Source organism: Borostomias antarcticus, assembly GCF_949987555.1.
Source record: "Borostomias antarcticus genome assembly, chromosome: 20".
NCBI classification, from domain to species: domain Eukaryota; kingdom Metazoa; phylum Chordata; class Actinopteri; order Stomiiformes; family Stomiidae; genus Borostomias; species Borostomias antarcticus.
Genome location: NC_140253.1, coordinates 6,026,136 through 6,039,546, shown reverse-complemented (window position 1 = coordinate 6,039,546; position 13,411 = coordinate 6,026,136). Strand labels below are relative to the sequence as shown.

At 49.2% G+C, this 13,411-nt stretch overlaps 3 protein-coding genes across 4 annotated transcripts in view; all 3 read left to right on the top strand.

Moving 5' to 3' along the window:
- The window catches only part of prom1b (prominin 1 b), a 25,057-nt gene extending 24,347 nt beyond the window's left edge, over nucleotides 1-710 (top strand). For both annotated transcript variants that reach the window (XM_084454248.1, XM_084454247.1), the window contains one exon: nucleotides 1-710. This exon is cut by the window's left edge and continues 705 nt beyond it. The gene's annotated coding sequence lies outside the window, so the exon portion shown is untranslated.
- A 1,913-nt stretch (nucleotides 711-2,623) lies between these two features.
- Nucleotides 2,624-3,409, top strand: fgfbp2b (fibroblast growth factor binding protein 2b; the record flags this gene model as incomplete). Its single annotated transcript, XM_084454491.1, has 1 exon — nucleotides 2,624-3,409. The coding sequence occupies one exon, from the start codon at nucleotides 2,624-2,626 to the stop codon at nucleotides 3,407-3,409; it is 786 nt and encodes a 261-aa protein (XP_084310617.1).
- A 4,646-nt stretch (nucleotides 3,410-8,055) lies between these two features.
- On the top strand, nucleotides 8,056-8,748 carry fgfbp1b (fibroblast growth factor binding protein 1b; the record flags this gene model as incomplete). Its single annotated transcript, XM_084454490.1, has 1 exon — nucleotides 8,056-8,748. The coding sequence occupies one exon, from the start codon at nucleotides 8,056-8,058 to the stop codon at nucleotides 8,746-8,748; it is 693 nt and encodes a 230-aa protein (XP_084310616.1).
- Nucleotides 8,749-13,411: the final 4,663 nt, after the last annotated feature.

Sequence of the window (13,411 nt, the reverse complement as noted above, 5' to 3'; positions counted from 1 at the left end):
TGTTTTCTATTTATGCTTTTTCAATTTCAAATGATTTCCTGAATTGATGGAATTGAAACAGAATTCAGTCACACTGTAATGTAGCAACTGACAACCTTGAGTCCACTGAGTCAGAAAAATGTCAGCGGTTATTGATCAGAGGTTCACCAATCCCTCTAACAGTACTGTACACTCTTTATACAGTGTCTTATGTAAACTACTGAGTTTGTTCTGGTCCACGTTACTGCAGGAAGGGCAGTGCTATAAGCTACCCTTACTATAACACACACACACACACACACACACTGTCACTCACTCATTCACACATACACACACATACACACACACACACACACACACACACACACTGTGTCACTCACTCATACACACACACACACACATACATACCACTCCAGCTAACAGACATTCTGCAGACACCCCCCCTTCCCTCCCTAGTCTGGTACGACCATCCCGTTCTCGCGAGCTCACATTCTGTCTCACTAACGATATTGTGAAGCGAAGCAGTGAGCTCGCTAGATCGGGATGGTCATACCAGGCTACCCCCCCCTCCCCCCACCAGACCAGCTTAGCGGATGCTTACTGTATGTAGGTGCTTGTCAGACGTCGTTAGCCATGTCCCCTGGTTTGTGACATAGCTAGCTCGCTGGCGTCAAGACTGTGTGATGTCACAGCTGTGACGTCAGAGGCCACCGCTGTGGAGAGTTGCTGAGAGCGTGAAAACTGTGAAATAAAGACTTCAGTCCAGTGAGTCTCCTTTCTATCTTTCTTTCTTTCTTTCTTTTTCAGTTCTCTTTTTCTGTGTTTCCTCCTACTACAGTAACAGTAGTTGAATGGGTCCACCAACATGAGCTGTTCTGTAAGAGCTGTAACAGACCATGATAATAATCAGGGCCTCAATCCAACAACATTAATGTCAGACGGTTGACAACTGCCTGAGGAGAAACAGTGGAGGAGGAAGAGAGTAAGGGACCGTGGAAAAGAGACAGAGAAAGAGGGACCGTGGAAAAGAGACAGAGAGACAGAGAGAGAGAGAGAGAGAGAGGGAACAGTATCACATGTATGTAACTAGCCAGAGTTCCACATAGACTGCCAAAATACACAGGAGTCCTGTACAGATCACTCATGTATCATATGCACGCACACACACACACACACACAGACACACACAGAGCGAGTGGGTCTGGGTCTGTGTTGAGGGGGCTTGGGGAGTGAAGGAGGAGTTATGGGGGGGCTTGATGTGGCGTGATGTAGCTGCATCCTATCGGATGGGGAATTGACTGTACTGTACTTAAAGTGAATTAGAGGAGAACATCTTGTACAGGGGACAGCCCCTACGCGCGCGCACACACACACACACACACACACACACACACACACACACACACACACACACACACACACAGGGGGCACTCTGGCTATGATCCACACACCCCTTTCCCATCCTCATTGCAGGCACTCATTCAAGTACGCACACACACACACACACACACACATTTTGCCTGCTTCCGATGTTTACTTTGCTTCCTCACTGTCTCTAACAAGGACTCTCTTTCTCCTGCTACTAGACCGACGCCGGTTAAAACGAAAAATATCCTCTGTGTGTGTGTGTGCATGATTATGTACAGCTTTCACATGTATATATATATATATATATGTGTGTGTGTGTGTGAGTGAGTGTGTGTGTATGTCCTTTACATGGCTTCCATCTTCGTCTCTCCTCTCCCCCCCCGCCTCCCCCCCCCCTCCCCTCCCTTCCCATCACAGTCCAGCCCTCATGGAATATTTCCAGTTGCCATAATGGTGCGGTCTGTCTGTGCATCCAGCCCCAGGCCTAGTCTATACCAGGGAGAGACCACAGCTCCACACTGCTCCCAGGCCTAGTCTATACCAGGGAGAGACCACAGCTCCACACTGCTGTCCTGTCGTGGTTTCTGCTTCGTCCCAGACGACTCTTGGCTTCAGATCGCTTTCACAACAACCGGGAAATGTCGCCTGGATGATGCGCTTAGCCGGCCGGCGTCTTCTGAAGTCTTCTGACGAGCCCGGCGGTTTTGATATGGCCGAATTGACGTTTCTCCTCTCTCCGCGTCATCAATAGTCAAAGACTCTCTTATGTGAGATTATATAATATCTCTTGAAGCTTTTTCAGGCTACTTGGCTTCATATGTGTAAAGCCCCTTCACCCTCCCTCCTCCTCCTCTCCTCCCTCCCCTCCCCCTCTTCCTCTGCTCTCCCTTCCTCCCTCTTTACCAGCCGGCACTTCCTGTTCACCCTCTCTCTCCTGTTCCTCTCTCCCTACCTCTGCTCTCTCTCTCTCTCTCTCTCTCTCTCTCTCTCTCTCTCTCCCCTTCCCGAACTGTCAATTAGGTTTGCTAACGCCGCAAAAGGCGGCCCCTTTGACTGATGTTGTGGTTTGTGTGTGTGTGTGTGTGTGTGTGTGTGTAGGCGGGGTTTGGGCTGTGTCCACCTATCCCACGTGAATGCCCCCTTTGTAACCAGGCGGTTTATAAATCCGAGCGAGACTGTCGACTACCCTTGCACACCTCAACCCTCGGTGCACACACACACCCACCCACACACACCTATACCACTGCCGTCCGCCGTTTCCACGGTCGCCGTCGCCATGAGAGCCGGGGTGAGAGCGCTGCTGCTGGTGCTAGCGGCTGGCGTGTGCGCGTCGCACGCCCAGACCGCCACCAACAACAACAACAGCGACAACAACAGCAAACCGCAACAGCGCAGCGTCTGGGACGAGCCCATCCGGTTCACCTCCAAGGGCAAGGACGCCTGCACCATGGTGGTGTCCGGCGCCGGGGACTACACACGCCTGCGCGTCTCCTGCAAGGGCCCCGGCCAGGCCCCGGTCCCGGGGCGCTCGTACTACTGCGACTTCCAGGGCAAGCCCAACCTCTGCCGCGCCTACAACACCAACCCTCGCCACTACTTCACGCAGATTATGTGGGACATGAGGAAGCTGAACCACGCCTGCCAGGGCCCCAAGGTCTACCGGCCGGCCATGTGCAAGAAGTACCCCGAGGAGGCCCACATGACCTTCCTCGCGTCCTGGCCCAAGCCCGCCGCCACCCCCAAGCCCGCCAAGCCCGCCGCCGCCGCCCAGGAGCCCGCCGCCCGCAAGCCCGTGCCAGCCCAGCCCGCCAAGCCCGCCGCCCCCACCACCCCCAAGGCCGCGGCGCCGGCGCAGCCCGCCAAGCCGCAGCCCCAGCCCGCCAAGCCCCAGCCGGGCAAAGCAGGGGCCGCGGTGCCCAAGAAGCCCACCGTGAAGCCGGGAAAGCCCTTGCCCAAACCCACGGAGAGTGTGGACGGACGGGCGTCCCGCGTGGCGCAGGAGTACTGCTGGAAGAGCTTCCACGGGATCTGCACCTACTTCATCGGCTGGTTCCAGAACTGAGAGACGCAGGTGGGTGGGCGGACGACAGAGAGGGAGAGATGGAGAGAAGGAAACAGAGAGAGAGAGAGAGAGAGAGAAAAGATAAGAGTCCTAGAGGGAGATCCGGCGAACGGGGTGGAGAGGGGGAGCGGAGAGAGAGGTAGGGAGGAGGAGAGAAGCGGAGAGAGAGTGATTCGGTGGGGCGCGGGGAGCGTTAGGAGAAGGGTCTGGAGCGGGAGGAAGTGCGGTAGGCAGATGGGACGAAGGCGGCGAGTCGTAGCGGCAGGTTACTAAGGGCTGCGCGGTGGGTGGGGTGTGAGACTAGTCAGAACCGGGACAGGCAGCTGGACAGATGGGGTTGGAGGGTGGGGGACACATTCCACATGAGACCAGAGGGTCAGACGGTTACGGAACACTGATGGTTTTCCCAGCGGTATCCGCTAACATCGATCACACCGACCGCAGAGAGATGAAGTTGCAGTGAAGTTGCAGACTACCTAGGGAGTCAGGGGAAATTCTCTGGAATTTCTCTTCTCTTGAACCGTTTTAGTCGTACTATCCTCGTCATTATTGTTTTGTCGATCTCTCTCTCTCCGCTGTCATGAGTGTGAGTCATTGTGGCTTCTCCACAAATGCAGCTTTAAATCTTTCATCTTTCGTTTTCTGATTTTGTTGGGGCTGGGATTCTAGTGAAGGAATATGCCAGATAATAACACATTACAGTTAGTCTCGGTAAGACAACAGCTCAGAATGCCTCAGAACCGTGGCTCACACTCGTCATCACAACGGCTCTTCTCTACCTCTGCAGGTTTTGTGACATCAGCAATGGAGTTTCACACCACCACCATCACCACCACCACCGCCGCCAGCCAGCCAGCTATGGCCCCCTGTTTTCGGCCCCACCAAGGGCCTTGGAGTAGTGGGTGGGTGAGGACGGAGGGGAGCCCAGTCCCCCCAGCCCACCACGCCCTCCGTCCCTTCAAAGGACCCCGAATAAACCAACGTGTTACAGTCCAACTTTTACTGAGCATTTCTTCTACGTTTTTTGGTGGCTTTTTTCCCACTCTGTGCTCATTACGTGTGTTGTAAATCAACTGTGAGACACACAGACACACACACACACACACACACACACACAATGGTAGATATGAAACTGATGTGATTTTGTTTGTATATGCTGTAATATTCCCACGTCATCACACACACACATCTGGAGAATCGGAGAGTAAACTAATAAGAATAAACTGAATAAAGTTGGAACAGCAAAAGTGTGAATGTAAACATAATAAAGTTAGAATGGTGACTTTTGCTTCTGTGTCCGCTTGTCTTTACAGTTCAGTTCTTCAGTAGGCCTAGTGTTCCCAGTCAGTTGGCCATTTCTATCAGTTCATAAAAGAGCCCTTGTCTCTCTGTAGTGTTTCTTTTTCATAACAGTAGCTCTCTGTCCAACAACACAGTTGATGCATGTTGTTGAGTAACGTGTATGTCAAGCAAAACTCAAACCACCGTTAGCATAATAAGTCCCGGAGTGTGTTTGCCTCTGCTTAAATGGCTGCCGACTGATGACCATGAAATGTCACCGATCAGAACAGAGGATGGTTTGTACGAATTAAGGCTCCAATGGTACAGTTGGAGGTACTTATACAACCGAGTTAACTCCAGAGTAAGCTGAGGTTAATATATGCACATATACCAACTACTACGGCGTGAGCCCGTATTTAAACAACAAGCTCTTTCTAGTTGCTTGGATAAAGGTGCAAAATGAATGGCTGTAGTTGGAAACATACGAGTAGCATAAAGCTGTTTTAGAATATTGATGTTGGTACACTGAGGGATGTTGAATGGAAGAATATACTGATTTTAAATGGGTATGCATGTGGAACCCATACATTTCGGTATACCCAGGGAGGGATTAGAACCCGGGTTCCCCGCTTGGCAGGCGGACGCGCTGACAGTTACGCCAGGACATCACTCTTGGAGGGACTGTCAGCGCTCCTTTGAGGAGTGAGTTTCACTCGGTTACACTCACCCCTCCAAACTCACTCACACACCACTAGACATCTGGGTCACGGCACCAATGTAACCCATAGGCTATGTTTCAGCATGCCCAGGGCAGGATTAGAACCCGGGTCTCCCATTTGGGAGTTAGACGCACTGACAGATGCACCCTCTTGGCACTGTGATCTCTAGCCACTTGTAGCCTGTATAAAGAAAGAAGATATAGGGTTAATTGAAGATCCATTTTGATCAATCAATCAATCGATCAATCAATTTAGAATTAATGGTATAGGCTACATGAAGTTAATGTAAACTACCGTTAACATTTCAGAGTCAACAAGCAGAAAAGGAACGTGAGTAATGTATTTAAATCGCAAACAACTCACACAAGCGTTTTATTTGGGTATTGTGCTGGAACATAGCCTACAAGTAAATAGGGAATGTGCCATAATAAACTGAATGCGATGACATACTCCAAAACAAACTGAATAGGCTATTGACAGATAGAAAACAGCCACCACAATGTAACTATTTATACGAAGGAGAGGCTTTTTGCCGGGTTTGAGAAGAGTTGAGTTAGGCCTACCGCTATTCCACGGGGAGGCGCTGTAGTGCCAAGAATAGGCTCCATGATGGCTCCAAATCGCTGCAGATATAGGCTCCAATTCAGAATCAAAATATTGAGGTCGTTACTTCAGCCCATACACTAGCCCATATCTGTATCAGTCGTTATATCTTATATCGTATATCTGTATGCAAACAATCCTGATTGCCTTTATATTTCAACAGGCGGTCACTCCAAATCCCTCTCCCTCTCTCTTGTAGCTTTATGGCTGTTTTAGAAGTAGCTACGGCGGACAGTAAAGATAAATTGAGTCACATTGCCTACTGTAACTACAACAGCCTACGGTAAATCATCACACAACACCTCACAAAATGACACTGCAACTTCCTGTAACTTCACACTCCATATATCCTACGCATTTAAATGATGAGTTCCTTTTATGAAGTGCCGTTGTTTGTGCTGACAGAGTGGAATTAAATCATCGAATGAAGAAAAAGTGAACGAGGGGATGTGGCGAGGGAGAGAGAAAGGGAGCGGAGAGTAATGAGTCATGAAAGTAAATGTTGCAATTCATGAATCAATGAATGAATGGTCTGGCATCATGACTGTGTCCTTAGTTCGCACACACACACACACACACACACACACACACACACACACACACACACACACACACACACACACACACACACACACACACACACACACACACACACACACACAACCCTTTTTAAACCACTCCAACCACCCAAACGCACCATAATCGCAGTGCTATAGAAAACTCTCTAATACATTGCCTATATGTGCTCTGGAATCTATGATTACAAACTACTCCTCTGCAGGCGCAGCTACAAATAGCCTCCAATCTGCGCACGCACACACACACACACACACACACACACACACACACACACACACACACACACACACACACACACACACACACACACACACACACACACACACACACACACCGGAGGCTGGGCTCAGTCGCCACACCTCCACCGATAATCGGCTGCATTCCACAAGTTGCTATGGAGATGTAGGCCTATGTATAGGGAGAGAGAAACAGTCGGGGGAAAAGTTAGGGGTAGGTGGGCCTCCCCCTCTCTCTATATATATATTTTGCTCAGGTTGAGTGTTACTTAAAGGTTACTTAGCTTGCTATTTGCGACTGTTGGTTAATGTGTTCATTAACTTCATGTAGCCTATACCATTCATTCATCTCCGCACACACAGCATAGGCCGCAGCCACTCCATTAAGACTACATTCCTGCACATGGCTCGTGAATCGTACCCTTTGGCGGGAATTTGGACGTGTCATATCAGGCTGGGGAAAAAAAATCCTCCGTTTGATCACGTGCGCACTAAGAAAACATTTCTCCCACGCAGAGGGCATTGTGTGAGTGTGTGTGTGCCCGCGTGCGTGTGTGTATGCGTGTGTGTGTGTGTGTGAGAGAGAGACAGAGACAGGCGGGGGAGGTGGGCGTGTCGCAGGATCTATAAATGCCATATGCGCGCAACCCAGATGTGTACACGAGCCACAACATCTCACTTTTACGCACGTGGAAACGCGGTTATTCTCGGTAAGTAGCCTAATCGTGCCTATTTCGATTGGATGAAAAGAGTATGAATGGATGAAAAGAGTATGTATGTTTATCTACAGTGTTTGTGAAAAGTCGTTTCTCTCGTAAAAACCCCGCGTGTTTTGTGATGTGATGCTGAAAGTGGAGCAGATTTATTCACGCAATGGCTCATCAGCGTTCCAGAGGGGCAATGAAAGCATGAACTTGTAAAAAAATAAAATATATATATATATATAGGCTATTTATTTATTTATTTATTATATAGGCCTATATGTAAGTTAATAGTAGAAGAATAGCCTACTTCAACATATAGGCTATCGTTTAGTTTACATCGTTACATTTTCCATTGCAGAAATAGCCTATTACAGGAAAAGCCTTCTTATTAAATCAGTATCATTACTGTGATAGTGTGATAATAATAGGCTGATCTGAACATGTTTTTGCAGGCTATTGTTACACAGTTAAACAAGCGGTTTCATCTCTGCAGGTTCACGTTATCTCATCCCCTCGCGCACGACATGCTGCTCTTAAGGAACCTCGCGCCCTGGCTGTTGCTCGCCTGTCTCGCGCAGCAGGTCTCGGTGTCCACCGGCGCACGGGACGGAAAGGGACGGAAGGGGAAAGGGGGGGGCAGTAAATCGGAGCAGCCCCAGACACCAGCTCCCGGCAGGGCGGAGAGGGGCGCGACAAAGGGGAAATTCACCACCAAGGACAAGATGCAGTGCACGTGGACAGCGCGAGGCGAGGATACGGTCACACTCACGGTCAATTGCAAGAACCCCGTGGCAGCCGTTACCGGAGGAGCCTCTCAATTGACCTGCGACTACACCGCCAGACCCACGACCTGCCCGGGATTCGGTACCAATCCAGCCGGCTACTGGAAGCAGGTGGCTCGCGCACTGAAGAAGTTGCAACGGAAGCTGTGCCAAGATCAACGCGCGCAGGTCAAGGCAGGCATGTGTAGGCGCGCGTCTCCGGATGCACACTTCAAGCTGGACATTGGTTCCCGGGAAAAGAGCCGGCCGGTGGCCCCCCGGTCCACTGCCAAAACTATCACTGCGCCCGCGGCAAGGGGCACTACTAGGCCTACGGGTAGTAGCGCGTGCACGGACAGCGTGGACCAGCGGAAGCTCGCCGACGAATATTGCAGTAGCTCGTGGGCGAGCCTGTGCACCTTCTTTTTCTCGATGGTGCAGAGCGGAGACTGCTGAGCACATGCGTGAGCGCCAGACCCAGAGTTGCTCTCGCAGCTGATTGGCCTTTCCATGGATTTGTGGGGAATGTTATGCTCTGTTTAAAATTTTTACGGCGCCATTCAGGTAGCCCCAAGAGACTTGAGAACGCATAATAACTATAATCATCTGTAATGTAAGGAGACCGCCACTATACTAGGCTACTGGCCAACACGATCAACAACCACTCTCAAAGAATATTGTAATTGAAAACACGCCACTGTATATTTATGCTGAACAAATAAACGTTTTCTATTTATATTCTTTCTTTTTTTTGCTTTGCGTTTATAACATTTATTAATAAAAATGTAGGCTATATCAGGTGGTTTCCAAGGCTGTTCCAGAATACATATTTCATGAACATCAAATTAAGTTACGAATTGAAACTCGTCTTAAAAGTTCGATTTATGTATGGTGAGGCAGCCCTTTCAAGTCTGCGCGTGGTTTCATGGTATGTGCGCTCAAATAGAGAGAACAAGTAAATACCATGGGAACGTAAGATTGCGTGTGTGCGCGCGCGTGCGTGCGTGTGTTTTTCTTGGGTATTGCCGACCATTCTGTCCCGCTTTTGGCATTTAAGATCAAACGCTGCTATGCAAGACTTCCCCTATGAGCGCCCACATCCCACCCATGCTTAATGCACACCCTCGGGCACGGGCACACACACTCTCTCTCTCTCACTCACACGCACACACACACACACACACACACACACACACACACACACACACACACACACACACACACACACACACACAAAACGTCTGGCAAAGCGTTCCATTGAAGGCTAGCTGCTACATAAACAGAAGGGTCTTATCCTTAGGCACTCACTCTCCTCATCTACCCCCTCCTCCTTCTCTCTCTCTCTCTCTCCCACCCTCTCTCTCTCTCTCTCTCTCTCTCTCTCTCTCTCTCTCTCTCTCTCTCCTCCAGCCATGCTGTTCCATACATTACATGATTTTTATGGGTGGGACGGATGGGATTAGGTAACAGATAGGTAGATGTGTGTATGTGTGTGTGTGCTGGCTGATCAGTTGTGGAAAAGTTGTGGTTTTCTAAATGTATACTGTAACACACTCTTACACGCACAGACATGCACACAGGCAAATACACACGCATGCACACATGCAAACACACACCACACACACACCCATAGGCACAAATCCCCCCCCCCCCCCCCCCCCACACACACACGTAAATGCTGTACATATCCGGATGTGAGTGTATACATCTCCTGTCTGTTTCCTACTTAGGGTCTCTAATTACTTTCTCAGAGACAGCAGCCAGCTGTGTTATGATAAACGCACACACACACACACGCACGCACGCACGCACACACACACACACACACACACACACACACACACACACACACACACACACACACGCATGCACACACAGTGGAGGGGTGGGGGGTACTGTTCTTTAAAGGTGTTTGGACATTGGCTCCATCACTATAGCTGCCCTAGAGACACTCTCGCAGGATAGGGGTCAAGTGTGGGTGTGAAAATGTTAAAGTGATTTGTATCTTTTCGTCCTGCTTCCTCTTCTCTTCTTGACCCTTATGAACTTTGACCCCTCCTGCACACAGTCCCCTCCCCACCTGTCCATCTGTACACACACTCACACACACACACACACACGCACACACCATACCACACATACACACCCTCTATGAATTCCACCTTTTACTGTCACCACTTCATCAGACAGGAAGGAAGCTATTCAAGGTCGGAGGTCATGAGTGAGAGAGGCAATGTTCCCATTGACCTCAGTGCTCCCTGCAGGGCTCCAGCTGTTCAAGCCCTTCTTCAAGCTCCTCTATCACTGCGTTACTTACCTGGAACACTATAACCAATTCATTTTTTTAACTTATGCATTCTTTGGCATACCACATACGACTGTGTGTGTGTGTGTGTGTGTGTGTGTGTAGGTGTGTGTGCACGTGTGTAGGATCAAAGGCAGAAACGTTTTTAGAGACTTTGCTGAGTAGAATGACATACGGATGGACCGCATGGCTTTACAGAGGGAGGGTTCTCTTTCTCTCCTCCTGAATGGTTTTCCCATCCCTCGCTCCCCTGTGATGTAGTCAAATCAGTCTTGCACATTCCACCCAGTTCCTCTCTGGTCCCAGCCCCCACCCCGCACACACACACACACACACACACACACACACACACACACACACACACACACACACACACACACACACACACACACACACACACACACACACACAGCTCCCGCAGTGGAGCGGTCCCCAGGCAGGATCATAATACATCACCACTGACTTGAGAGTGTGTATGTGTGTGTCGGAGGGGGGTTGGCATTAGCTTCCTCCCCGGAAAAGACTCATTTGTACACACAGGGGTCAGCTACAGCTGTCGTGTAAAGGTTAGTTTTTTTTTCCGGATACTCTGCATGTGCACACACACACACACACACACACACACCCGCGCGCACACAATGGATAATGTGTGTGTGCTTATGGATAGTGTGTTTGCGCGTGCGTGCTGAATACTGGATCCCTTCAGCACTGACATCTGAAATACAAAAACAATAACAGGCCAGTTCAAAGGCCTTGCCTAGGCGAGCACAGGCGGCCTAGGCAGCTGTAATTCCCTGATTCCATATCATTAGCAAAGCGGTTTGCTGTGGAATGTTCTGGAAGGCAGTGCCAGCTCTGGGCAGTATTGGGTTGTCACCAACGCGCGCATGCACGCACGCACCACACACACACACACACACACACACACACACACACACACACACACGCACACAAACAATCTGTGGCATCCGAACCACAGGCTTGAGCAGCTACATTGGCACAGAAAAAGAAAAGATTACTTTGGGAAGCTCTGATTGGAGGAAATTATACATCATGTCATTCGGGACCCAATCATGACTTGGAAACAGTACTCACCTGATTGTTTGTCCCACTTTATGGGTTAACGTTGTTGAAAAAAGTTAATAGTAAGGATTTGTGGTTTGGAATAAAGGAGATTTCTGAGGCAACAATTTGGGATTGTTCTGTGTTGTTCACACTGTTACGATCCAACAGATTTGAAAGGGTTGATTTCCCAGGTGACAGATTATGCCTATAATTCACAACACAGAGAAAGTTGATGTAGATTAAGTTTATCAGACCATGTTTACATGTCTCTGTTAGTCAAGGACGAGGCTAGATCGGTGTCCATGGGAAGAAACTTGTTGTCCTATGGTTTGCCCTCGCCCACTAACAGGGTTGACACTGAGACGTGTACGCCATTGGAAACATGACGTCCATGCTGGTGTACGGTTGCACCAAAAGATTTGGACCCAAACCGGTTCAGATAGGCACTGATCCTCTTCACTGTTCTCTGTCAAAGGGGGGAGGGGTAGTTCCTGTGACATTCCCATGGCAACTGGCCCCTGCCCCATCCGGAGATGTTCTGCAAGAGAACGCTTTCAACCCCCCCCCTACCCCCCTCTCTCTCTCCTTCTCTCTCTCTCCCTCGCTCTCTCTTTTAGGATCAGATGTTTTCAAGTCTCTTCTTGTTCCCCTCATGGAGAGGGGAAATATCCATGTCCACTGACAAAACACCTGCACACACACACACACGCACACACACACACACACCGAAGGGTGGCCCCCACCAGCTAAAGTATTACGTGATTAAAACACACACTTCCCTCAAAGACCCTTTGAGGAATCTTGGCTCATTCACTGCAAGTACCAACATGATCCAATGAATGTTAGGGCCATCACTGACGGGTATTGTTTGTTCCTGTGTGTGTGTGTGTGTGTGTGTGTGTGTTAGAGAGAGTGAAAGAACGTGTTAGTGTGTTTTATGACATTGTACTGACATCTTCAATTTTTGCTCATTGAAAGTCTCTTTGTATATGCTAAAGTTTTGATGTATAAAAGCAAATTCTATGCCAATTGGCTCATCAGGCTTAAATTAACTTCTAATCAAGACAGCACCAAATCCCCCCGAGCAACCAAACTCTATTTTCACCCCAAACTCTATTTTCACCTCTATTTTCATCTTATTGGCTAATTGATCCTTGGTCTTGTAGAAGTCGGCATTCTTGTTTGCAAGGATGTGTGCAATAACAACAAAAATTCCCAGAAACTATGAAGAGTACAGTATCTGCTGTCCAGGGAGAATGACTCATTTCATGTGGGTGAGAAACGCTGTTGGCTTGGTTGGTTGGTATGTCTTGGAATCCATTCATCTCTGCGTGTTGACACAACTTGTTAGAAGATGTGAGCTGAATCTACCTTGAGAAACCAGAGTGGAGATGTCAATTCGAATCATTTCGGAGTTATGGTGGGCATTCTGGGTAATGAGAGGAAGAGATGGGGGGCGGGTGGGGGTGTAGGGTGTTGGGGGGGACACAACTTCAAAACAAAACTCAGAGTCCCCATCAGTACTGGAGTGTAAAATATGACCTACAAAGCTGACATGCTGCCACACACACACACACACACACACACACACACACACACACACACACACACACACACACACACACACACACAGACAGAGCAGTGAGTGGGAGGAGCTTGGAGGTATTGTTCTTATCGTGGCTCGAGGTGGCCTGACCCCATGTTCTGCCCTTCGGCCACTGTTATTGGCTGCCTGTTACCGTTGGCAAC